Below are 24,049 nucleotides of genomic sequence, written 5' to 3'. Positions count from 1 at the left end.
GCTTCTTGGAGTACCTTCTTGTATCCATTACAGGTTGGAGCTTCAATGTACTGACAGTATCTTGCAGAGTTTGCTTATTGTAAGACTGTATTCAGTAGTATTGGAACAGTCCATAAATTCATACTGCATTATACTTTCTTGTATTGCCCACTACATAAGTGGAAGAGGCTTTCTTCGCCGCCTATCTCTATTTCATTTTGTACTCCAGTCCTCCCGCTGAATAAGTGGTTGAGTGATAGCTTTGATATTCCTAGTCCTCCTACTGAAAAGTGGTTGAGTGATTGTCATTTACTTAATTTCAGATTTCTTGGGTTTGTAATTTTCCCCACTGATAGTGGAAGTGGCTGGTTATACCGCCAAGTTGTTAATTTCCAGCATTTCTTTATCCTGCTGAAAAGTGGAAGTGGCTCGTCCAACCGCCAATATGTATTGCTCTCAATATTTCATTTGGCTAACGCTAATGGGTGAAGTTATTGTGTTTAAAAATTGTGAGGGGACATTTCAGAGTTTTTTTTAACAAAACCCATTACGAGGGCTATTTTGTTTTCAGAATTCCAAATCTAATTCTAAATCTTTGTGTATTCTCTTTTTTTTTTTTAAATAAGAAACTAATTGTTTCAATACTTTATTAAATCTTTTTTTGTTTGTGGAGGTTGTCATTGTTTCATTGTTAAGTTGCATCTCTGGTTGCTTGCAGGTTTTAACACATCTTTTCTTGCAGTTTTTTTTCATAAAAAGAGGTTTCATTTTGATTAGTTCATTTAATCTCTACGTAATAAGTATCTCTGGTTTTTTCCAGCTTTATATATTTCAGGATTTTGTCACCAAAATTTTAATTATTTAGTTCTTCAGATATCAAATCTTGATCTTTGCGTTAGCATTTTCTATTTCTTGATTGAATAAGTCTCGGCTCTTTCTTTCTTTCGTTCTTTTGGTTGGACTTTCTCCATTTGTAGCTGGTTGAACCAACACCTCTCCACCTTGCTATGTATCATCTCTGTTTGAATCATGCACTAAATTTGCATCTTTGCCCATTTTTCAAATTGTTCTTTCTACATCGTTCTATTTCTGCACTTTTCTTTCAGTCAGCTTGACCATGTTTAATTGACATTAAAGTATTATATATATATATATATATATATATATATATAAAATATTTCTACCGTATCCTTGATTACCGTTTTTCCTATTTTCTCTCCACATTTCTGCATTCTTTCTATCATTTCAATAAACTTTTATCCTCTGCATTAAACCTCTTTTGTAGAGTATCCATATTAAGTGAGCCTTCATGGTGAAGTGTATCCACACAACCTTGCCTACGGCTCTGCATTAAGCATCTTCCTTTACGTTTTTTATTCCCTACGTTGACTTGTCTCTAGTGCACTTTCCATTTAATTTTTGCTGCCTCCCACCATTTTTTTTTAAATATGCCTCTATGGTCTCTGTGGATTATCATCAACATAACGTTTCTTCTGTTTCTGTCTCTGTCTTCATTTCGTTTCTATCTTTTTTGGAGGTTCTTATTCATTATAAACCTTTCTTTGTATCTGTCCTATTCTTTCTCATTTCGATAATGTATTTTTTTTTCCTTTTGAGCCTCTGAGCTCTCGCCGCGCACCTCATCCATTCCTGCCTCTTATTATTCACTTCATAATACGTTTTTCACGGCATTTGTTATAATCCCTTTCTTACCGTTCATGCATTTTGATTCATTAAAAAGTTTTTTAAAACATTCACTCATACTTAGTAAAGTTAGAAAAAGAAATTTTAAAAACCTTATATCATTCACGTAGTAAAAAGTTTTAAAGTTTATAAACTTTAATATATATTAAAAAAAAAAGGTTTATAAAATTTAAAAGTTTATTAATTTTATTTTATTTTTAAATTTAATAAGTATTTAATATAAATAGTTTTATTTTATTAAAGAGTTAAAGTTTTTTTTAATATAGAGTTTGTTTAAATCAGTGAACCACGGGGACGCGTCCCCCCCATTTTTGGGCGCGTCCCCCCGTCAGAGACGTCTCGGGGACGCGGGGACGGGGACGCGACGTCCCCCGCCGTCCCGCCACCGCCACCCAAACTCCGCCGGGACGGGGAGACGTCCCCGACGCGGAGACGTCTGGGCGTCTCCTGGGGGACGTCTGGGCGTCTCCGTGGGAGACGCCTGGGCGTCCCCCCGTCCCTCGAGAGACGCCCAGACGTCTCTCGAGGGACGGGGGGACGCCCAGGCGTCTCCCGCGTTCGCACGGGATAAAAAGCGCAGTTTTCATTTTTTTTTTAAATTTTTATGACATGTGCTTTTTGGGGGGGGTTAAGGGGTAACCCTAATTGGACGTGGGCCCCACCCCACCCCCCAAAACAACACAAAAACATGTTTAGTTTGGATTTCACTCTCATTATGCAAAACTGATTTTTTTTCCAGCAGCTTGAAGAGGAGGAACAGCTTGAAGAAGATTGATTGAAGACGTGAGAAAAGTGACTACAAGTGTGATAGGAGCTAGAAGAAGCAAGAAGAAGAGGAAGAAGAAGATTCTTCTACATTTTGGAGAGATTTTTCAAGCACAAGGTAGGGTTTTTCAACTTCTTGTTGTTTTTTTTTTGTTTTACTTTCTGATTTTCATTGTTCTATGTCATTTTTGGTTTTTTTAATTTTTTTTCCCTATTCATCTTAAGACTCAAAATGAGGTTTGATGTTGAATCTTGAGGGCAAAATGATTCATCATTTTGCCCTCAAGATTCAACATCAAATCTCATTTTGAGATGAATAGGAAAAAAAATTTAAAAATTTAAAAATATATTGTTAAACAAGGCTGATTTTATTTTTATTTTTATTTTTATTTTGTGAAATGCAGTGTCAATTTGAAAATTTCACAATGAGCTCCCAAGGCACGAGTCAAGATAACATGGAAATCCATTCTCATAGTGAGAATGATTCAGAATATGAACCTGAAAATGAGGGGGGTGACCATGGGGCTGATCCTGGAGCCCAATCTAGTTCTATGGCAAGTGCAGCAGCTAGTACAGGTTGCCCTTCAGAGTTGTTGGCACCATATGCTAGGGGTCATTTTGATCCTAAGTCTCCTCTAAAACAGTTTGCTTCACAAATATCAGTACAAGGCACTACATCACATTCAAGTGGGGGAACAAGGAAGTGGAAGTGCAATATTTGTGACAGAGAATGGTTCGGTAGCATTAGCAGGGTGAATGCACACTTTCTATTTTGGAGAGGAAAAGGCGTGAAACATTGTAAGTTTTTGGAGGAACCCAAAAATTTACAGTACAGAATTGAGTTTAACAGGCTTTGGGGGGTTCCAGATGACACAAATATTTCAATGCCTACTACTTTGTCTGCTAGGGCATCACTTCACGACAGCCGGAATGTGCCAGTGCCACATACTTATCATGCTTCGCAGGCGGGAGGAATGATGTTTGGATCTCCATCTACTTCCACTTCTACTGTTGCCAGGACTGGGAAACGTAAGTTGCATACACCACAGAGCAACCCCATTGCTGATATGTTTAATGTGCAGCTGAGAGATGAGATAGATGAATCCATTGGCAATTTCTTCTTTGCCAATGGCATTCCATTTCATGTTTCACGGTCTCCTTATTATAGGAAGATGATAGATATGGTGGCCAAGGGAGGACCATCTTATGTGCCACCAGGGGAGACGAAAATGAGGACCTCGATCTTGGATAAAAGCTATTCCAAGATCAATATTTTGATGGAGAAGATGAAGGCATGTTGGGTGGCATTGGGGTGCAGCATAGTTATGGATGGGTGGACGAACATTAGCCATCGTCCACTCATCAACATCATGGTCACATGTGCAGAGGGCCCATACTTCCTTAGAGCAGTTGATTGTACAGGGCATCGTAAAGATGCTGATTTCCAGTTTCAGGTCCTCAGGGAGGCTATTGAGGAGGTTGGGCCACAAAATGTGGTCCAAATAGTGACAGATGCAGCATATGTGTGTAGAGCAGCAGGGAGACTCGTTGAGGCAGCCTATAGACACATTTGGTGGACCCCATGTTGTGTGCATGCCATGAACAATGCACTCAAGGACATGGGGAAGATTGACTGGATTAGAGGAGTGGTCACCGATGCGAGAGATGTGCAGATGTTTATCTGCAACCACCACATTTCACATGCACTATTCAGGACCTTCGCGAAGAAGGAGTTCTTGAAACCAGTTGAGACTAGATATGCATCCTATTTCATTCTCTTGGAGAGAATGATTGAGTTGCAAGAGGCATTGCAACTCATGGTTATGACTAATGAGTGGAATAGGTGGGCTGAGGCCAAGACAGAGCAGGGGAGAAGGGTGAAGGAGATAGTGAAGAGTGATGTGTTTTGGACTGATACGAAATACATTGTCTCCATCATTTCTCCAGTATTCCAGGTGATCAGATATGGGGATGGGGATGCACCTAACCTTGGAGAGGTGTATGAGTGCATTGACTCTATGCTTGGCCAGATGAGGGCTGCTGTGCGAGTGAAGGACCCCTCTCTAGCATTCTACAATGAGCAAATCCGGCCTATCATTCAGAGTAGATGGGACAAGTTGAACACTCCTTTGCATATGGCTGCCTTTGCCTTGAATCCTAAGTGGTACAAGGCTAGACCGGGTAGAACGACACCGATTGAGGATGATGAGGTGAAGGCAGGTTTCTTTAGGTGCATAGAGAAGATGTTTGATTCCAGAGATGCCGGTACAATACGCACTGAGTGGGGAAGATTTGCCACTCTTAGAGGTTATTCAGATGCAGCAAAGATGGATATAGACATTATGGCACAGGAGGACCCACTTTTGTGGTGGAAATGTCATGGCCCGAAATCTTTGACCACCACTCTAGCCATCCGTCTGCTATCCCAGGTTTCCAGTTCTTCAGCTGCTGAGAGGAACTGGTCTACATATAGCTTCATCCACTCTCTTAAGAGGAACAGACTTACCTCTAAGAGAGCAGAGAAGCTTGTGGCTGTACATAGTGCTTTGCGTCTCATTGACCGCAAGACACTTATGTACAAGGAGAGTCCAGCGGCACGATGGGATGTAGAGCCAGAGGAGCCTTCACAGATTGATGAGGATGATCCTACCACTTCAGATGCAGGGCTAGTTGGTGTGAGCTTGAGGGACCTTGATCCTCAGGAGTCCAGCAGTTCCAGTGAGGAGGAGTTTGCAGATGATTAGAGGCCTCCATTAGCTACAGTTTGAGTTTTCACTTTTCAGTTTTGTCATTTTGTATTTGACTCGTCTCTTTTGTAATGCTATTGCTACACGTATTTGTATTTGGCTACTCATTGTAATGATGAATCATGTAATCATCTTTATTATTATAGACTTTGCAATGGCATCAGATATTCATATTTTTCGTTTTCCTTTTTCGATATTCATATGATAGAAATGAGAAATCTCCAATTTGACAATTTCATTTGTCAAATTTTATTTACTTTTAGTTTTAGCAATTAGCAATTAGTTACGTATCACTAATCTAAGTAATCTTGGTATTTCCTATAGTTTCATTTGAAATCTAATTCTTATACTGTTATACTGTTATACATCTTTTCAAAACTAGTTTTTCAAGTACTATATGTATATATATGAGCACCACCCCCCCGCCGCCGTCCCCCCGCCGTCCCCCCCGCCGTCCCCAAATTTAGGCCCTTGGTCCCCCCGTCCCCGAGACGCGTCCCCCTCGTCCCCCCGTCCCCCCGTCCCGGACACCCGTGGAACACTGGTTTAAATAAATTTTAAGTTTTTTTTTTAAACAATTTAAATTTATTATTAAGGATTTGAAAATAGTTTTTTTTGATAAATAGTTTTTTTTTAAAACAAATTTTGTTATTTTATTTAGAACTTATTATTGAAATTTGGTTCAATTTTAATCAAGGAGGTTATTTTTTTCGTCTATTAATCAAAGGGAGTATTTTTCTTCCAAAGCAAATAAAATTGAATTGGTAAGCTTTGTCAAGATTATAAAATTTAATTTTATAAACATATGTGTCATATGATTGATCCAAAGCAAATAAAATCATTGTTAATGCTCAATTATAATTTGTTCAAGTATTATGAGTTTACTCACAATTTTGCCTTGTGAGTTTTATTATTGATTTCAAGGATTAGCATGTAATGCTATCTTTTTTGCCTTGTTGCAAAATTTCTAATATGGTACTATACCATCTATTTTTATGCACATAGATGCATGTTTTTCGGTAAGATGTGTAGGGAGCCCTTTCTATAAGGTTAGCCATGAAGAGAAACTTAGTTGCACCTTATTCATAGTAGCCTTTTTTTGGGACCCATGGGGAATACCTCCATCCAGAGCATGGTATGCACTTACATTTATTGATGATTATGAACTTTGATCTCTTTCCTTCTTCGTAAGGATCATGTTCTTGATTTTATTACACTGACTTTCTTATATTTGTTGAAAGGCAATCTAATTTTAAACTCATAATTCTTGGAGCTAAAAATAATAAGGCATATTTCAATTATGCTTTCAATGGTTGTTTAAAATATTTTGGTCTTCATCATGACCTATCCATTCCCTATACAACTCAACACATTGGTGTAGCAGAAAGGAAGCATTTGGTATTGGTATAGTTTATCAATTCATCTCTAAACCTCATCAATCTCATTTTGAGTGACAAAGAGAATTCTAAAATTTGTTAAAGGTGCTCTTCATGTTGGTTTGTTTTATTATGCAAATTGTGGATTTATTTTAAAAGGATATTCTAATGCAAATCTAAGGGGAGATCCCAATGTTGGGGGATTCACTTGTGGTTTTTTGTTTCTTTGTAGCATCAGATTCAATCTCATCGAATTGTAAGCAATATCAATCTACTTCTCTTGGATCTACTGAAGTTGAATATAAAAGTTGTAAAAGTTCATTGAAAGAGATTTTATGGTTAAGAAGATTACTTGAAGACTTGTCTGCAACCTCATTTCTCTTCATTACAAATCAAATTTGAAGACAAACAAGTTTCACTTCTATATTGCAAGGGCAAACATCAAGTTGTGGATGTTCTATCAAAACCACTTTGTAAAGAGAAGTTTCAATTTCATTGTAAACTTCTTGCTTTGCAACCCATTGAAGGGTTTGATGTAAACTCCCGAAGTAAAGCTTAAGGGGGGGTGTTAGATTATTTAATCTTTACTTGGCTTAGGTTTATTTGTACTTAATTTGGGATATTCCTTTGGAATCCCTACATGTAATTTGTCCTCTTGTACATGTGTGAGGACAAGTCATTTCTTTTATTTTCCTTTATTAAGGAATATTAGTTTTTCCTCCTTATGAGGATTGTGACACATTGCACACACATAGGATGATAGATGGCATCCTTAGACTTGGGAGTTACATTTGAAACTCCTCTCTCACCTCTATATATTTGAGGTGCCTCTCTCACTTCTTCTATGGAAGCATTCCTATGCTAAGCTCATTCTCTCTTTCTCTCATTGTATTTTCTTAGATTTTATGACATCTTCATAATCATGGGGTTTTTATCTTATCTTTTTCCCCTTTACAAATCTTGCATCTTCTTCTTGGATTATAGTGTGCTTGCTTTTGGTTTTGGCTTCTCATTTTATGGTAATACTCTACCTTCAAACAATTGCTCATTGATTAGTTCTTTCTTGATACTTCATGTTATTTTCCTTTCAATATGACACAGCTAAAGCACTGTGTGGTAAAAAGTAAAAGTAATTTGGTTTGTAAATTGAAGAGCACTATTGATAATGATCGTTACATTATTCTTAATAATCACTGAAAAACAAATGTATTAGTATTGTTCTTTATAATTGTTGTCTCATCTTTTGTTGATAAATTCATTGTTATTAAGAACTGAGTCATTGTCTTTAAGTTCTTGTTTATAAAATGTTCTTTGTTCAAAACAGATTGCTTGCTAACTATGCCACCTGATCATGCCCCTCAATCATGCCAGGCATCATGGATGATGCAAATGCTTACAGATTACTTCTTATTTATATATATGCATTATCACTATCTTCCATCAATTGCTATACTTCATGATATATTCACCTTTCATGCTTAAATTCATTCCACAAAGCCTAATGCCAAAACGACAGCCTTGCATGGTTTAGTTCCTCCAATGAAGTATCCAAATTCATTAACATCAAATGCACATAGCACTTTTGGAATCGATGACTACATTGTCTTCTCACTTTCGACATCAATGACAACATCCAATAATCTACCTTTGACATCAATGACAATATTTCCAAAAATCTCCCCCCTTTGTCATTGATGGCAACATAATCTTCTCACTCTCCCCCATTCTATTTCTCTCCCCCTTTGACATCAATGGCAAAGGGATGTTCATCAAACTTTTGTCCATGAATGGATCATAAGAAACATCTAGTTGTATACTCACATTAAATGCACAAGATATACTTCTCCCCTTTTCGGAGATTCTCTAGTGCTCCCCCTTGCTTTAATGCTCCTCTTTCTCTATCTCTTGATCTTTTGTGTTATGATTTGCTTGGGTCATCATTTTTTCTTTGTTGTAGCTCTTATTGAAGCTTTCCTCTTTTATTAACTTCAAGGCAATATACTCCTCTCTAATGCAATTATTCACAATAGGTTTGGATTGTTCATGTGACACCTTGATTCACTTGAGCTCTTTTCATGCTTAAGTTTCTCTTGAAGATTTCTCTAGTAATTCTTGACATCAATGCCATCATTCTCTCTTTGTGGTAACTCTCCTCCTTTGATATTTGTGATGAAGGAATACACATCATACCTCTATCCATGTCTTCTATCACTTCTATGACATCATTATATCAATACAAACTCCTTTAATGTGAAGTTGAACACAAGCATCCAACTTTCCTCTATCAATCTCATATTCTTTTGCCAACACATGATCGTCAAATGCAAATATTGTTAGAATCACTTGTCTATGTTGTCATTGATGTCAATTTGCTAGTCCGGATTGGTCCAGATTGATGTGGAAGATAGTATGTATGTTGTATTGCAGATTGTGGAAGATAGGTATGTATGATGCAGATGATACAAATTGTTGTATTGGCAGTACGAGAGTTTTGGTTCTCCGGAAGTCTATGCAGTAATCAAAATATTTGACATTTGCAAAGGTCAAGACTGCTCCGCATTTCATATTTTCTTGTTGAGCGTTTGAGATTATAATGTTCTTACATGTGTCTATGCTATTTTGTCTTGGCACGTGTTGTTGTTCTCTGGAAATGTGTTTCTGATCATGATGTTTCTTGGTTCGAATTGTCCTCGGATGTTCCATCTCTTGGTCCGGTGATTGTGCTGTTTGGTAACGTGTTGTTGCATTGTGGTGTTGTCCAATTCTCATTCCTTTCCACCGCAAGAATACTTAGTGGAGACCTACTCTTTTGAATTATGGATTATTGTCTCCTTGGCCAACTGGAATGATATATTTTGGAGATCGGTATATATAAAGATCACTTGTAATGAAAAATTATGAAGAAGGTTTTCGCAAAAGGAAGTTGATTGTAAAAGGAAGATCTATCTCTAGCAATATGAAGTGGTTGATCAGTGTGGTTGTTTTCTAATGCTATTTGGTACCGATGGCTGTGAGCCTAAGGTTTCTTCCGGCATTGCAACAAAGTGGCAGTTGTGCCTCTCGTGGTGGATTCTTTCTTTCTTTCTTCCTCTGGGCAATGAGCCCTCCTTTTTCTAACGATTTTAGCCCACCTGCAGTGAGAAATTCTTGCAGTGAGCCATCTTGTAAAAATCACCTTAATTGGTGTCACCCTAACAGGTGTTTTTATATTGAGAACTAACATTCTCCGTGGTTTTTCCCTTCTTGGGTTTTCCACGTCATATATGGTGTCTCTTGTGTGTGTTCTTTTCATGACATCATTTGTTCATGGTTTTGCATCAGAAATCTATATTTGTCAGATTTGTTGCTGTGAAAAAATTAATAAGTTTAATTGATAACTGATTCACTCCCCCTCTTAGTTATCTAGGACATTCAACAATTGGTATCCGAGCTTTGGTTCCTAGAAAGTGAGTCTAACCACTCGAGGAGATCTGATGGCACATAAATTGACTATCCCTACCTTTGAAGGATGGAACTATAGTTTCTAGAGAATAAAGATGAGAGGATATTTGATTTCTCTAAGTTACACGACCTAGAAGGTTGTGGAGAGTAAGTATTCAGCACCAACAAATGGTCTTATTGATGTGTTTTTTACGACTACGTCGAACATAGAATAAAGTTACCAATGGCCACCTTACTCTCTTGATCAAAGTACGATTGTATGCTAAGATTGCAAGAAGTTCAAACAATCAACTCCAAGGTCTCTTTATGCTTTGAACGTGACTCAGTTGGCTGATGTGATATATTGGTAATTCAAGGGGCCTTACGTTTGGATCGTTCTTTCACTTCTTTGCTATGGCATGGAACTTCATCATCGGATATGGCAATTCTGTGATGCTTCTGCTTCGAAATCAACTGAAACTAAAAGGGAAAGGGTTTAGAAGGATCTAAATCTACTTCTAAGGGCAGTGATATCAATAGATGGTGCTCTAGTGGACAAATTCCAAATAAACCAAGCTTTGCTTCGCCAAGATAAACTACAACTCCGCAAAAACTGGTGCAATCTTCTGAGGATGTTAAAGGATTTTCATATTGAGAAAGTGCATTTGAATACCCAACACGACGCAATCCAAATGACTATTCACTATCAAACTTAGCACAAATTTGGGGGCTCGAGCTAACTTTACACTACAACTTACAATCAACAAGATGCAAAAAGTATGAACCATGGAAATTCATCAAACACCATTACATTCTCCATTGAAATCAAAGCACTATTCTATCTCTACTCTAAGTGAGGAAGGTGAAACCATGCAAGTTTTGAAAAAATAACTTAAGTGGACACCATCAGAGAACAATGTTTCATTGTTATTATCTCAAAAAACTTATTGCAATAATTTCATACAAATCTCCCTCTTTTACAAATGAGGGGGGTCACCGCTTTATATAGGCTTCAAATCTTGGCTACATGCAAAACCCTAATTAGGGTTTTCCCCTAAAAGATTCCCCACACATGATGCAACAAAGGTAGGAATCAGCAATTAATGACCCATCATGCCCATATACAATTAATTTTACGTGCCCAAAATGGCATCCATTTTGCATTAAATGCACCATTTCTTTCAAATTCGCCCAATGTGTAATAAATGCTCCATCATCTCCTAAACACGATAGTTACATGCAAAAGATGCTCCACCACTACATTAAGTATGACCCACCATGGTCAAATATTCCAGCAATGGATGCACCACTATGCCTTCAAACGACGGCTGCATGCAAAAAGATGCTCCATTGACTCAACATGCCTTGGCCTGACTACCACTTGGCGAGAAACCCTTGGAGAGAGAAAACTTCAGGAGAAAATTTTGATCCATGACAAATTTTCTTGAAGTTTTTCGAACTTTCCTTGCCCTAGAGGAGATTTTTAACACTTTTCCACCATCTCCTATTTTTTAGGAACTTTCCAAAACTAGGGTTCCAGGTTCCATGAGAGAGAAAATTATCTAACAAATCCAAATCTGAAAGAATTTTGAAACTTGGATATGATTTGATGCCCGAAAATGGATTTTTCAAAAAATTTCACAAGGGGGAATTTCTTGTTCAATTCATCATTGATTCCTTCCTTGCCTTGGAAATTTTATCTTCAATTCATCCTTGGGTGTGATTTCTTCCTTGCTTGGAATTTCGTCCTGAAGGAAGGGAATTTCCATCACTTAGCCAAATTTTCACCTTTCCTATTTTTTAAGGAATTTTTCCATTTTTAGCTCTGGGATTCAAGTTAGAGAAAACTTCTCTCACTTGGTCAATTTTTCTTCTCGTCTTGAAATTTCTTTATTCTTTGACGAATTTCCATGCCTGGGAGGGGGGTTTTGAATTCTTCCCTGAGGGGATTTTCCTTCTCTCAATTTCTTCCTTGACCTTCAATTTCCTTTCCTTGGAGAATTTTCTTCGATTTTGACTTGGGCATGGAAATTTGACTTCAATGGACGAATTTTCATCTTCTTCAAATTTTCATGATTCCATCCTTTTGGCGCCCAATTTCATCACATGGTGGAATCTTCAATGCATGTGGAATTCCCCTGATTACCTCAATTTGGCGCCCCTCTCTGTGCATGGGCATTGTTTCTCCTTGGTGAAGGAATTCAATCTTCAAATGCATTTTCCTTAATGCTATGGTTTTGGTGCCCCTTACTTGACTTGGGCACCATTCACCCTTGATGGAGGAATTCTACTTTCAAACGTTTTTCCTTGCTCACCTTACTTTGGCGCCCTTCTTTGCGCATGGGCACTATTTTGCTAGTGTGAAGGATTTTCATCATTTTTAACATTTTCCATGCCAACATGAATTTGGTGCCTTTCTCCTAACTAGGGCATCGTTTTGCCTTGGCCAAGGAATTCTTCAACTTTGGGATTTTCTATGATACTCCTTGTTTGGCACCCTTCTCTGACCTTAGATGCTATTTTCACTTGGTCGGGGAATTTGACCTTCCTTTGTCTGAACAAAGCCAATTTCAAACTTCTTCCATATTCAGAATGCCATTTCGGGGAGTTGAAGTGATTTTCCACACAAAGAATATTTTCATGTTGCTTTCCACTTTTGGAATGGATGCCCACACTTAGCCATTTTTGATCCATTTCGCCTTCTTTTTTACTTTCTGGATTTAGGAATGTTCATGAATATTCAATCTCCAGTGTCTGCCTGCGAAAAACCTACCACAAATAGACTTTCCAAAAATCGAAACTCTTTCAAAATGTCAAAGTTAGGGCAAAACAGGAGGCAGAGACACTAAAAATAGTAAGTTTGATTTTCGGCGAAATTAGACCAATCCGGAAGGCAATGAAATCTCTAAAAAATAGGAACTTTCTAAAAGTTGCTTAGAATTCACTCAAATTTCACATGTAGGTTTCTTAAAGGGACTTGATTTCAATGCAACACTCAGTTTTCCTAAAATCCTAAAGGAAAGGCCTCAAAATCAAGTCCGAAGATCAAAACCCTAAAACAAACAAAACAAGCTCCAAACTTGACCAAATTTGCTCAAACGAGTTGTAGACTTGATCAAACTAACCCCCAGACACTTGCAAATTCAAAGGAATAACGAGATTGCTAAGAAAAGACCCAACAACCAAAACCAAAAGACCGAGAGGGGCTAAGAAGTAGGGGGTCCCCATTTGCAAAGGGATGATGTGTGAAAACGTCACAATAGGTCCTACTACACCGGATGAGATTGAAGCTTATGATGAAAATGAGGGAGCAAGGTATGTTATCTTTAGTGCTTTTGTGATACAAAAGATCATGAGAACCTTACCAAAAAGCTACAGTGAAAAGATATCAGCTATTGAGGAAACGTATGATCCAACAAAATTCACTAGAGAACAGTTGTTCGGCACCTTGACTATATTTAAGATGAGGAAACTGGGTAGAGACAAAGCAAAATCAGAAACAACCTTTAAAGTATCAAAAGTTGCAAATGAAGATTCAGATGAGAGCATGGATGAAATGGAAGCAAACTTTGTAAGAAAACTAAAAAGAGCAATTGGGAAGTATAAAGGTATGTTACCCCTTAAATGTTTTAAATGTGGAAAGATTGGTCATTATGCATCTAGATGTCAGGAAAGAGGATCAAAACAAAAATTTAAGGAAAGTAGAGCAAAATTCAATAAGAAAGCCTATTATGTTAGAGATGATATTGGTATTTCTGATGATGAGTCAGATTATGAGGATGATGATTGTTTGTTCACAGTAGAGAAAGATGGACCTAAAAGTGATAACTCTAAGATTGTTTAGACTGTTGCTTCAACATTGCATGTTAGGAGAGATAGAAATGAATGGTTGATTGATAGTGGATGATCAAATCATATGACTGGTGACAAAAGTAAGTATGTAAAGCTTGAAAAATATGATGGTGGTTCTGTTAGATTTGGAGATAATCAGACTGCTCAAATTGTTAAATTTGGTTCTATCACTTTTAATGGAAAGCATAACACTGATAATATTTACTATGTAAAAGAATTACATCATAATCTTCGGAGTGTTGGACAAATGTGCGAAAATGGTTACAATATTGTCTTTTAGGATGGTGGTTGTGAGATTTGGAAGAGATCAAGAACTGTCATTGCTACGGGGAAAAAGATTGGTCGAAACATGTATCAATTGAAAGCCGCTATAGGACATTGTTTGTTATCACAGATCAATGAGAGTTGGCTTTGGCACCAGAGGATGTGTCATATAAACTTTGACAATTTGGTGAAGATTAGTATGATAAAAGCTGTGAGAGATTTACCAAGATTAACTAAACCGGATATTAGTATTTGCCGAAAATGTCAAGTAGGAAAACAAACAAAAGGAACATTAGAAAAACCGGATTGTTGGATCTGATATACATAGACTTGTGCAGTCCGACTAGAACTAGAAATCTACAAGGTGAAAGGTATTTCATGCTCCTAATTGATGATCATTCTAGAATGACGGGTTGCATTTCTAAGAGAAAAATCAGAAGCATTAGAAAAGTTCAAGACATTTAAAGCTAGAGTTGAAAATGAAGCAGATAGAAAAATTAAGTGTTTGAGATTTGATAGAGGAGAAGAATTTATTTCTGATAAATTTGATACTTTCTGTGAGAAATATGGAATTAGAAGGCAATTATCAGCTCCTAGGACACCCCAGCAAAATGGCGTAGTTGAACGAATGAACAGGACTATCCAGGAGGCGACAAGAACTATGATCAAGGAAGCAAACCTACTGAAAATTTACTGGAGAAAATCTATACACATTGCCGTGTATACCCTTAATAGAGTCTTATTCAGAAAGAAATTTGGGAAGACATCATATGAACTACGGTATGGAAGGATCCCATCTATGAAGTATTTCAAAGTTTTTGTAAGTACTTGCCATATCCAGAGAGATGAAGGAAACCTTGGAAACTTTGATAGCAGAGCAGATGAAGGCATATTTCTTGGTTATTCTACAAAGAGCAAAGCTTATAGATGTTACAAAAAAAGATTGAACAAAATTGTTGGAAGTGCAAATGTGAAGGTTGATGAAAACATTTCAAAAGAAGTTGTTATTCAAGCAGGGTATGAATCTGATGAAGGAGAAGAGAAGAATAGAGATGAAGAGAAGCAGAAAGAAACTCAGATTGCTCCGACAACTATATCAAAAATCCCTAGGTATGTGTAGAAAAATCATTCTGAGAATCAAATCATAGGAGATAAAAACAGAGGAGTCATTACAAGAAGCAAAGGTGTCGAAGAACAAGTTTTTATGTGTTTACTTTCTGAGACCGAACCTAAGACTTTTGAAGAAGCCTGCAAACATCAGAATTGGATGAAAGCTATGAAGGAAGAACTGGATCAAATAGAGAAAAATCAGACTTGGGAATTGGTACCTAGACTGGCAGAGAAGAATGTTATTGAAACAAAGTGGGTATTTCGGAACAAGCTGGATGAAGATGGTTAAGTCGTAAGAAACAAAGCAAGGTTGGTATGCAAAGGTTACACACAGATTGAAGGCATTGATTTTGAAGAAACTTATGCTCCTTTTGCTAGAATGGAGGCTATTAGAATGTTTTTGGCTTTTGTGGCATATAAGGATTTCAAAGTCTATCAAATGGATGTAAAGTCAGCATTTCTGAATGGAGAATTAAAAGAAGAAGTCCACATTGAACAACTAGAAGGATTCAAGTTATCAGATGATTAGGATGTTGTTTGCAAATTGAAAAAGGTGTTGTATGGATTGAAGCAAGCGCCAAGAGTTTGGTATGGAAGGTTAGATAAGTATCTACTGAATCAAGGATTTCTAAAAGGGTCTGCTGACAGCAATCTCTACTTCAAAGTTAAATTAAGATCTTAATTGTTGTTGTTTGTCTGGATGACATAATAATTGGTCGTAATGATGATATGTGCAAGGAATTTGCTAGTGAAATGCAAATAGAATTTGAAATATCTATGATTAGTGAGTTGAATTTCTTTCTTGGATTGCAAGTAAACTAGAGCAATAAAGGCATTTTCATTTCTCAGTCAAAATATGTTAAAGAACTATCGAAGAAGTTTGGATTGGAGAATTTCAAACCGCCAGTATGTACTCCCATGACTACCGAATGCAAGTTGACTAACTATGACGTATCACCTAAAACTGATGCAAGCAAATACAGGTCAATGATTGGAGGATTGTTATATTTGACTACTACTAGACCAGATATCATGTATGTTGTTTGTCTTGTAGCAAGATTTCAACAAGAACCAAAAAGTCACATGTTATTGCAATAAAAAGGACATTCAGATACTTGAAAGGAACAAAAAACTACGGATTGTGGTACCCCAAAGGATCAAATTTCATTTTGAAAGCTTATACTGATGCAAATTGGGCAGGAAGTATTGATGACAGAAAAAATACAAGTGGTGGACCGTTTTTCCTTGGTTCCTGGTTAGTGGCATGGCTAAGTAAGAAGCAAGATTTGGTATCTTTGTCAACAGTAGAAGCTGAGTTTATTGCAATTGCTTCGTGTTGTACTCAAGTGCTTTGGATGAATGTGAAGACCCCAAGGCCTTCAATTGAGATCTTCTGGAATGTATCATTGAGTATTGTATGGTTTTCTAAATTTTTGGTGTTTTTTTGTTTTTTGCAAGAATATTAAATGCATAGGAAACACACTCAATGCTGGTAACTAATAAACTCAATTTGATTGCATTCAAGAACAGTGATTACAATGCTAATATGCTGAGCTAGCCAATTTATATAGTTCTACTAGATTATAGAATCAAAAAAAGCAACTACAATGTTGAATTATGAACCTGGTATAATGCAGCAGCAGACATAATCTTGTTCGATTTTCCCTTTGAAGAGCTTGTATGAACTTCTAAAGTTCTGTGCTAGCTTCCTTGGCCCTCCAAGTCCACTCTAAAATAAATTCAGATTTTTAAAAGCCTCCTTCCTCAAAATCGCAGTAACCCTAGGGCGCTCAGCTCAATGAAAATTTGGCATGTGCAATCTGCAGCTCTACGGCCTGGGAAAGATTATCAAAACCCTGCAAAGGCTGCTTTTGTCCTGCTCTTTGATCATAACATTAAAATCCTTCCACTTCTGCCTGAAACTTTTATGATTTTTTTCAAATTTAGCACAAACAGAACCTCTGTGTGAAGTTCTCTAGAATACCACTTTCAATGGATATCTCACCACCTCGATATGGCTGCAACACTAAAGAATTTATCGTTCTCCAATGGCTGGCTAGAGACAAAAACCCTTGGCTTCTTTTCGCAAAGAAAATTCTTGAAATAAGATGCACAATAAAATGAATGGATCGATTCCCAAGGCATTTATGTCTCCAAGAAAAGGTTGATTATCCTCAAAAAGCACATTAAATGCTCATTAAAATGTTATAACATTTCACTTTAATATTTATTGTTTCTCTACCTTGGAATAGGTGCTAATAATTAATTGAGTATTTGGCCCCCTTTTAATGACAATTAGACCCTCAAGTTATAACTTATTAATATCTCCTTTTAATAATTAATATCATTTAGACCATTAAAACATTAATAACTCCTTTAATATTCATTATTTCTCAATCCAGTCCGAACTAGGGGGTCAACCACTGTATCCACTGTGCACCTAACTATCTTACTAAAAAGAGTAAAGGTCCCTCTCAAACATCCTTTGACTTACTATAAATAGTAAGTATGAGAAACTGAGCCCTGAAACCCATAAAAATGCCAAATCTGAAACCACTAAGCTCAAGAGAAGAAGAAAAACCCATTCACTGACTAGGTCTCTGCCCCAAAGGACCCTCTATCAAACACCATTAGCCTACGAGGGTCACTGATAGGCTAATTCTACGAAGTAATTGATGTCTAACTAGGAGGGGGCATCACAGTCTGCCCTCCTTGAAATTGCTTGTCCCCAAGCAATCTCAACTCTGGATGATGCAAGATATCCTCACTCTCCCAAGTGGCATCCTCTACTGGCAAATACTTCCACTTAATCAGATATCCCCTGATGAGCTGCCTCCATAACTAACTCTCTCTGAAATCCAAGATGGCCTCAGGAATTAGAATCAACTTCCCCTCATCATAAGGGTGGTAAAAATGCAGAAGGAACAACATGATGTCCTAACGCCTTCTTGAGGCGTGACACGTGAAAAACATTATGCACTTTGTTGTCAACCGGTAAATCCAACTCGTAAGCCACCTCACCCACTTGTCTAACAATCCTGAAAGGACCATACTAGCCTGGGTTGAGTTTCTTTGCACCACTCTTCCTGAGAGTGGACTGACGATAGGGCTATAGCATCAAATACACCATATCCCCTACCTCAAAGGATCGCTCAACCCTCTTATGATCCACATACGGCTTCTGCTGGATTTGAGCCTTTTGAATATTCTCTTTAAGAGCCCTCATAATGTCTTGATTCTCTTGTAATAGATTGCCAGCACTAGGCACTCTACTGTCAATCAACAATAAATCAAGGAAACTAGGCGCCTCATACCCATACAGCGCCATGAAGGGTGACATCTGAATCGACATATGGTGAGTAATGTTATAACAGTACTCACAAAGATAAATCCATTTCACCCAAGCTTTCTGCTACCCAGCTATATAATTTTTGAGCTATCCTTCCACCTATTTGTTTACAATCTTCGTCTGACCATCTGTCTGTGGGTGGTAACTAGTGCTCGGAGTAAGCTCAATTTCACAAAGTCTGAATAATTCCTGCCAGAAGTGACTCGTGAACCGACTATCTCTGTCCCTGACAATACTTTGAGGTAAGCCATGTAACCCGAATACCTCATAGCTGTATATGTGGTTGTAATCGAAAAGAAATGGCCATACTTAGTGAGCCGGTCAACAACCACATATATGTAGTCCCTACCTTGGGCGATCGGCAAGCCCCTAATGAAATCCATAGACAAACATTCCCACTTCCTATCAGGAATTGGAAGTGGTTGGAGTAACCCTGCAAGATAGGTATGCTCCTATTTATTATGTTGGCAAACAGCGCATTCTCTCACCTATCGAAGAACATCCGACTTAACACCTTTCCAAGTGAAACGCTCCCGTACCTGTTTGTAAGTCTTAAAATATTCAAGATGTCCTGCCATGGGCACAAAATGAAAAGTCCTCAACACTCTATTCTTCATCTTCGATCCCCAGGTCAAGAAAATTCTTCCCTTGTAAATGATAAGATCATTTACAACTGTGTATCTGCTATCCTATACTGACCCCTCAACAATGCCAGAGCCCAAGTGTCTTTGGCATACTCTGCTATAATCAGATGTCTCCAATCCTCTGAAATCTCAACTATGGAGCTCAAATGTGATCAGCGAGATAAAGCATCAGCAACAACATTTTGTCTCTTTGACATAGACAATGTCAAAGTCATATGAGTGTAGCTTACTAACCCACTTTTGTTGACGATCATTAAGATCTCGCTATCCTAGGAAATGTCCCAAGCTGTTATGATCTGTTTTAATGCTGAATTTACTACCAACAAGATACTACCTGAATTTGGCCAATGCATGCATGGTAGCCAACATTTCCTTATCATAGATACTGAAGCTCCTCTCAGGTCCTCTAAGCTTCCTACTATCAAATGCAATAGGGCGCTTATCCTGCATAAGCACTACACCAATGCCCTCACTCGAGGTGTCACACTGTAGCTCAAAGGGCTTAGTGAAATCAGGTAATGCGAGGACTGGACAAGTAGTCATCAAGCATTTGAATTTCTCAAAACACTCGTGCCTCAGGAGTCCAAACAAACGCCCCTTTTTTCATCAGATCAGTAAGTGGTGTTGCATGTTGTGAATACCCACAGACAAACATGCGGTAGAAGCCACACAATCCCAAAAATTTGCAGAGCTGAGTGAGGTTCTCTGGAGTAGGCCACTCAATAATAGCTTGAATCTTATCAGTATCCATCCGAACACCCTCCGCACTAAGAATGTGGCCCAAATACAACAACTCCACCATACCCAAATCACATTTGGATTCCTTGGCATACAAGGATTCCCGGTCAAGAATTCCTAACACTATATCCAAACGGCCAAGGTGCTCCTCCCACGTTTTGTTGTACACCAAGATATCATCAAAGAAAACAAGTACAAACTTCCTCAACTGAGGTTGAAAGATCCTATTCATTGTAGCCTAAAATGTAGTAGGAGCATTGGTTAGCCCAAAAGGCATAACCACAAACTCAAAATGGCCACAGTGGCACCTGAATGCTGTCTTCTCAATGTCCTGCTCTCTGACTTTGATCTGGTGATATCCCGACCTCAAATCTATCTTCGAAAAGAAACAAGCACCATGAAGCTCATCAATCTATGGGATGGGATATCTATTCTTAATTGTTCTCTTATTTAGGAGCTTGTAATCAATGCACATCTAAAGGGTACCATCTTTTTTCTTCACTAGAACCACCAAAGAAGCAAAAGGAGGTTTGCTAGGCCTAATGTGCCCTATAGCAAGTAGCTCCTTAATTGTTTTTTCAATTTCATCTTTCAGCCGCTTTGGGTGTCTGTAGGGAGTAATCATCACGGTTTTTGCACCCTCCTCCTATTCAATGATGTGCTTAATCCCTTTGTCTGGAGGTCTACCTGGTGGAATGTCACTAAACACCTTAGCGTGCTTAATTCTCAATTCCTATATATCTGGATGGTAAACTGGTTTTTGTTGTCCCTCCTGTGATGGCACCAACATACACTCTACTGCCCACTCAACCATGTCATGGCGCATAAGTCTCTCCATCCTCCTGAATGATATCATCCTGAAACTACTATCTCTAATGGCCTTCAACACATGAGTCTTGCCATCTATCTTGAATCTCATCTCCATCTCTCGAAGGTTAAGAGTAAACTCCCCTATGTCATGAAGCCATCTCATTCCCAAAATTACATCCATGTCTCCCATAGTCAAAACATAAAAAATATGCCTTAAATTCATAGTTATTGACACACAAAGGGAACCCTGAAATCATCCCGTCACACTTAAAAGTGTAACCATCTGCAACTCTTACCCTTATGCCTTCAAATTCCTCAGTCTGAATCCCAGGTCTCTCAACCAATCTAGCATCAATAAAATTATGAGTGGCACCTGTATCTAGCAAGGTGATAACCTTTTGACCAACAAACACCCCAGGCATCCTAAATGAGCCCTCCTGCTGAACACTAGTGAGACGTGCCCTCTGTAATTTTACTTCCTCTTCACGCACACCCATTTTTTCTAACTTCTCAAGCTCATTTTCAGACCTTTCTAGCTCGGATTCCTCTTGATCAAATTGCTGGTCTAAATTTTCAAATTCGGAATCCTCATAAAATGACCACATTACACGATTAGCCTTGCCCTTAGGCCTCAAGGGACAATGATGATTTGCATCATAGGGGCCCTTGTAGTAGAAACACATTTTTTTCTTACACAAATCATTGAATGTTTCCCGGTCAAATGGTGCTGCTGATTTCCCTTTTTGATCCCCCTTAAAATCTGATTTTCCTTGTTTCTTAGGAAAGAACTTGTTGTCCCTGGATGATGAGGATCTCTTTGACAAGAACTTGCTTAGCGAAGCTACAAGTTCCACGCTTCTAGCCTTCTTCATTGCTTCCTGTAGTGATGGTGGATCAAAAGTCTTTACCCATCCTCTCAAAGGTTCCAATAGGCCCTCAACAAACAACACAACTAATCTCTGCTCAGAAATGTTGGAAACCATAAATAATAGCCTCTGAAAATCTCCAATATAACTCTCCAGACTCCCAACTTGTTTGAGCTTAGCAAAATCTCTGAAATGTGACTTTGGATCCTTCTTATCAAAGCGAACAACCAACCTATCAGCAAACTCTTGATATGATATTATGAAGTGATGAGGTTATGTTGCAAAGTAACCATTCCGTTGTGCCACCGATCATGAGCCACTCCATCTAAATACAATGTAGCAAATTTAATTGCATCCCCCTCTGTCATAGGACGTAAGTTGAAGTAAGTGTCCAACTTATGTATCCATGACCGTGTTGTGACCTTCCCACTTCCATCAAATAGTGGTAGGGTAAGTTTACTAGTAGCATGTTCCAAATGCTTGTTCTGATTCCTTGGTCTTCCATCTTGTCTAGCTCTAGTGTGCTCCCTCCTTTGACTCATGTAGCAGTCAAAGTTTAAATGTTCCCTTACATCAGGGGATAGTAAACTCCACTCATCATGCACTGTCATGACATTATCAGCAAATATAGCATCATCATCTTCCCCAACACCTTCTTCTGGTTCATTCCTCAAGAAAGTGGGTCGGGTGGGCTGATCAATGGTGTGTGTAGGAGTCCTACGAGCCCTGGGACTCCCAAGCACACTCCTATTATCCTCCTCATGATTCTGTCTTCTAGGATTAGCCAACTGTTGTATGGATGCGGTGAGCTGCTGCAATGTATCAGCTACACGCTGATGTCCATCATATAACCCTCTCAAGGTTTCCCTTACTTCTATAGCTTCGTCTTGTGGTGGACTATTCTCTCTTCTGTCACCCATACTTGCAACCTGTTCAAAATTCCCAGAAGACTCCTGATGAGTACCAATCAATCCAGATACTATTTTTCCTTCAGGTACTTGCAGTGGTTGCCAACTTTTATGGGCTTCCCTCTGATAATACCTTCTTTCCCTGTCACTTGGTTGCATTAACAATCTGATTTAAACCCAAAGGATGGTAGGAAACAGCTTTGATACCACTGTGAAGACCCCAAGGCCTTCAACTGAGATCTTCTGGAATGTATCACTGAGTTTTGTATGGTTTTCTAAATTTTTGGTGTTTCTTTTTGTTTTTTGCAAGAATATTAAATGCATAGGAAACACACTCAATGCTGGAAACTATTAAACTCAACTCGATTGCATTCAAGAACAGTGATTACAATGCTAATATGCTGAGCTAGCCAATTTATATAGTTCTACTAGATTATTGAATCAAAAAAACCAACTACAATGTTGAATTATGAACCTGGAATAATGCAGCAGTAGACATAATCTTGTTCTATTTTCCCTTTGAAGAACTTGTTTGAACTTCTAAAGTTCTATGCTAGATTCCTTGACGCTCCAAGACCACTCTAAAATAGATTCAGATTTTTAAAAGCCTCCTTCCTCAAAATTGCAGTAACCCTAGGGTGCTCAGCGCAATGAAAATTTGGCATGTGCAATTTGCAGTTGTACGGCCTAGGAAAGATGATCAAAACCTTGCAAATGCTACTCTTGTCCTGCTCTTTCATCATAACATTAAACTCCTCCAATTCTGCCTGAAAATTTTATGGATTCTTTCAAATTTAGCACAAATAGAACCTCTATATGAAGTTCTCTGGAATGACACTTTCAATGGATATCTCACCACCTCAATATGGCTACAACACTAAAGAATTTATTGTTCACCAACGGCTGGCTGAAGACAGAAACCATTGGCTTCTTCTCGTGGAGAAAAATCATGAAATAAGATGCACAATAGAATGAATGGCTAGATTCCCAAGGCAAAGTATTTATCTACAAGAAGAGGTCGATTATCCTCAAAATGCACATTAAATGCTCATTAAAATGTTATAACATTTCACTTTAATATTTATTGTTTCTCTACCTTGGATTAGGTACTAATAATTAATTGAATATTTGGCCCCCTTTTAATGACAACTAGACCCTCAAGTTGTAACATATTAATATCTCCTTTTAATAATTAATATCATTTAGGCCATTAAAACATTAATAACTCCTTTAATATTCATTATTGCTCAATTCAATCTGAACTAGGGGGTCAACCACTGTATCCACTGCGCACCTGATTGCCTTACTAGAAATAGTAAGGGTCTCTCTCAAACATCCCATGACTTACTATAAATAGTAAGTATGAGAAACTGAGCCCTGAAACCCATACAAATGCGAAGTCTGAGACCACTGAGCTCTGGAAAAGAAAAAAACCCATTCACTGACTAGGTCTCTACCCCAAAGGATGCTCTATCCAACCCCATTAGCCTACAGGGGTCACTAATAGGCTAATCCTG

General features: G+C 38.1%; 2 protein-coding genes across 3 annotated transcripts in view; one reads left to right on the top strand and one right to left on the bottom strand.

Moving 5' to 3' along the window:
• The window catches only part of LOC131075963 (uncharacterized), a 128,537-nt gene that overhangs the window by 23,661 nt on the left and 80,827 nt on the right, over window positions 1-24,049 (bottom strand). The window lies entirely within an intron of this gene.
• Window positions 2,470-5,597, top strand: LOC131858126 (uncharacterized). The gene is made up of 2 exons (XM_059211134.1): window positions 2,470-2,566; window positions 2,853-5,597. The coding sequence occupies exon 2, from the start codon at window positions 2,874-2,876 to the stop codon at window positions 5,190-5,192; it is 2,319 nt and encodes a 772-aa protein (XP_059067117.1). The 5' UTR covers window positions 2,470-2,566; window positions 2,853-2,873; the 3' UTR covers window positions 5,193-5,597.

This window comes from Cryptomeria japonica, chromosome 9 (genome assembly GCF_030272615.1).
Source record: "Cryptomeria japonica chromosome 9, Sugi_1.0, whole genome shotgun sequence".
Classification (NCBI taxonomy): Eukaryota; Viridiplantae; Streptophyta; class Pinopsida; order Cupressales; family Cupressaceae; genus Cryptomeria; species Cryptomeria japonica.
The sequence above is the reverse complement of the archived record's forward strand: the minus strand, read 5'-3'. Positions and strand labels throughout refer to the sequence as shown.

Coding starts and splice junctions, on each gene's coding strand:
- LOC131858126 (XM_059211134.1), top strand. CDS start 2,874: ATGAGCTCCCAAGGCACGAGTCAAGATAACATGGAAATCCATTCTCAT.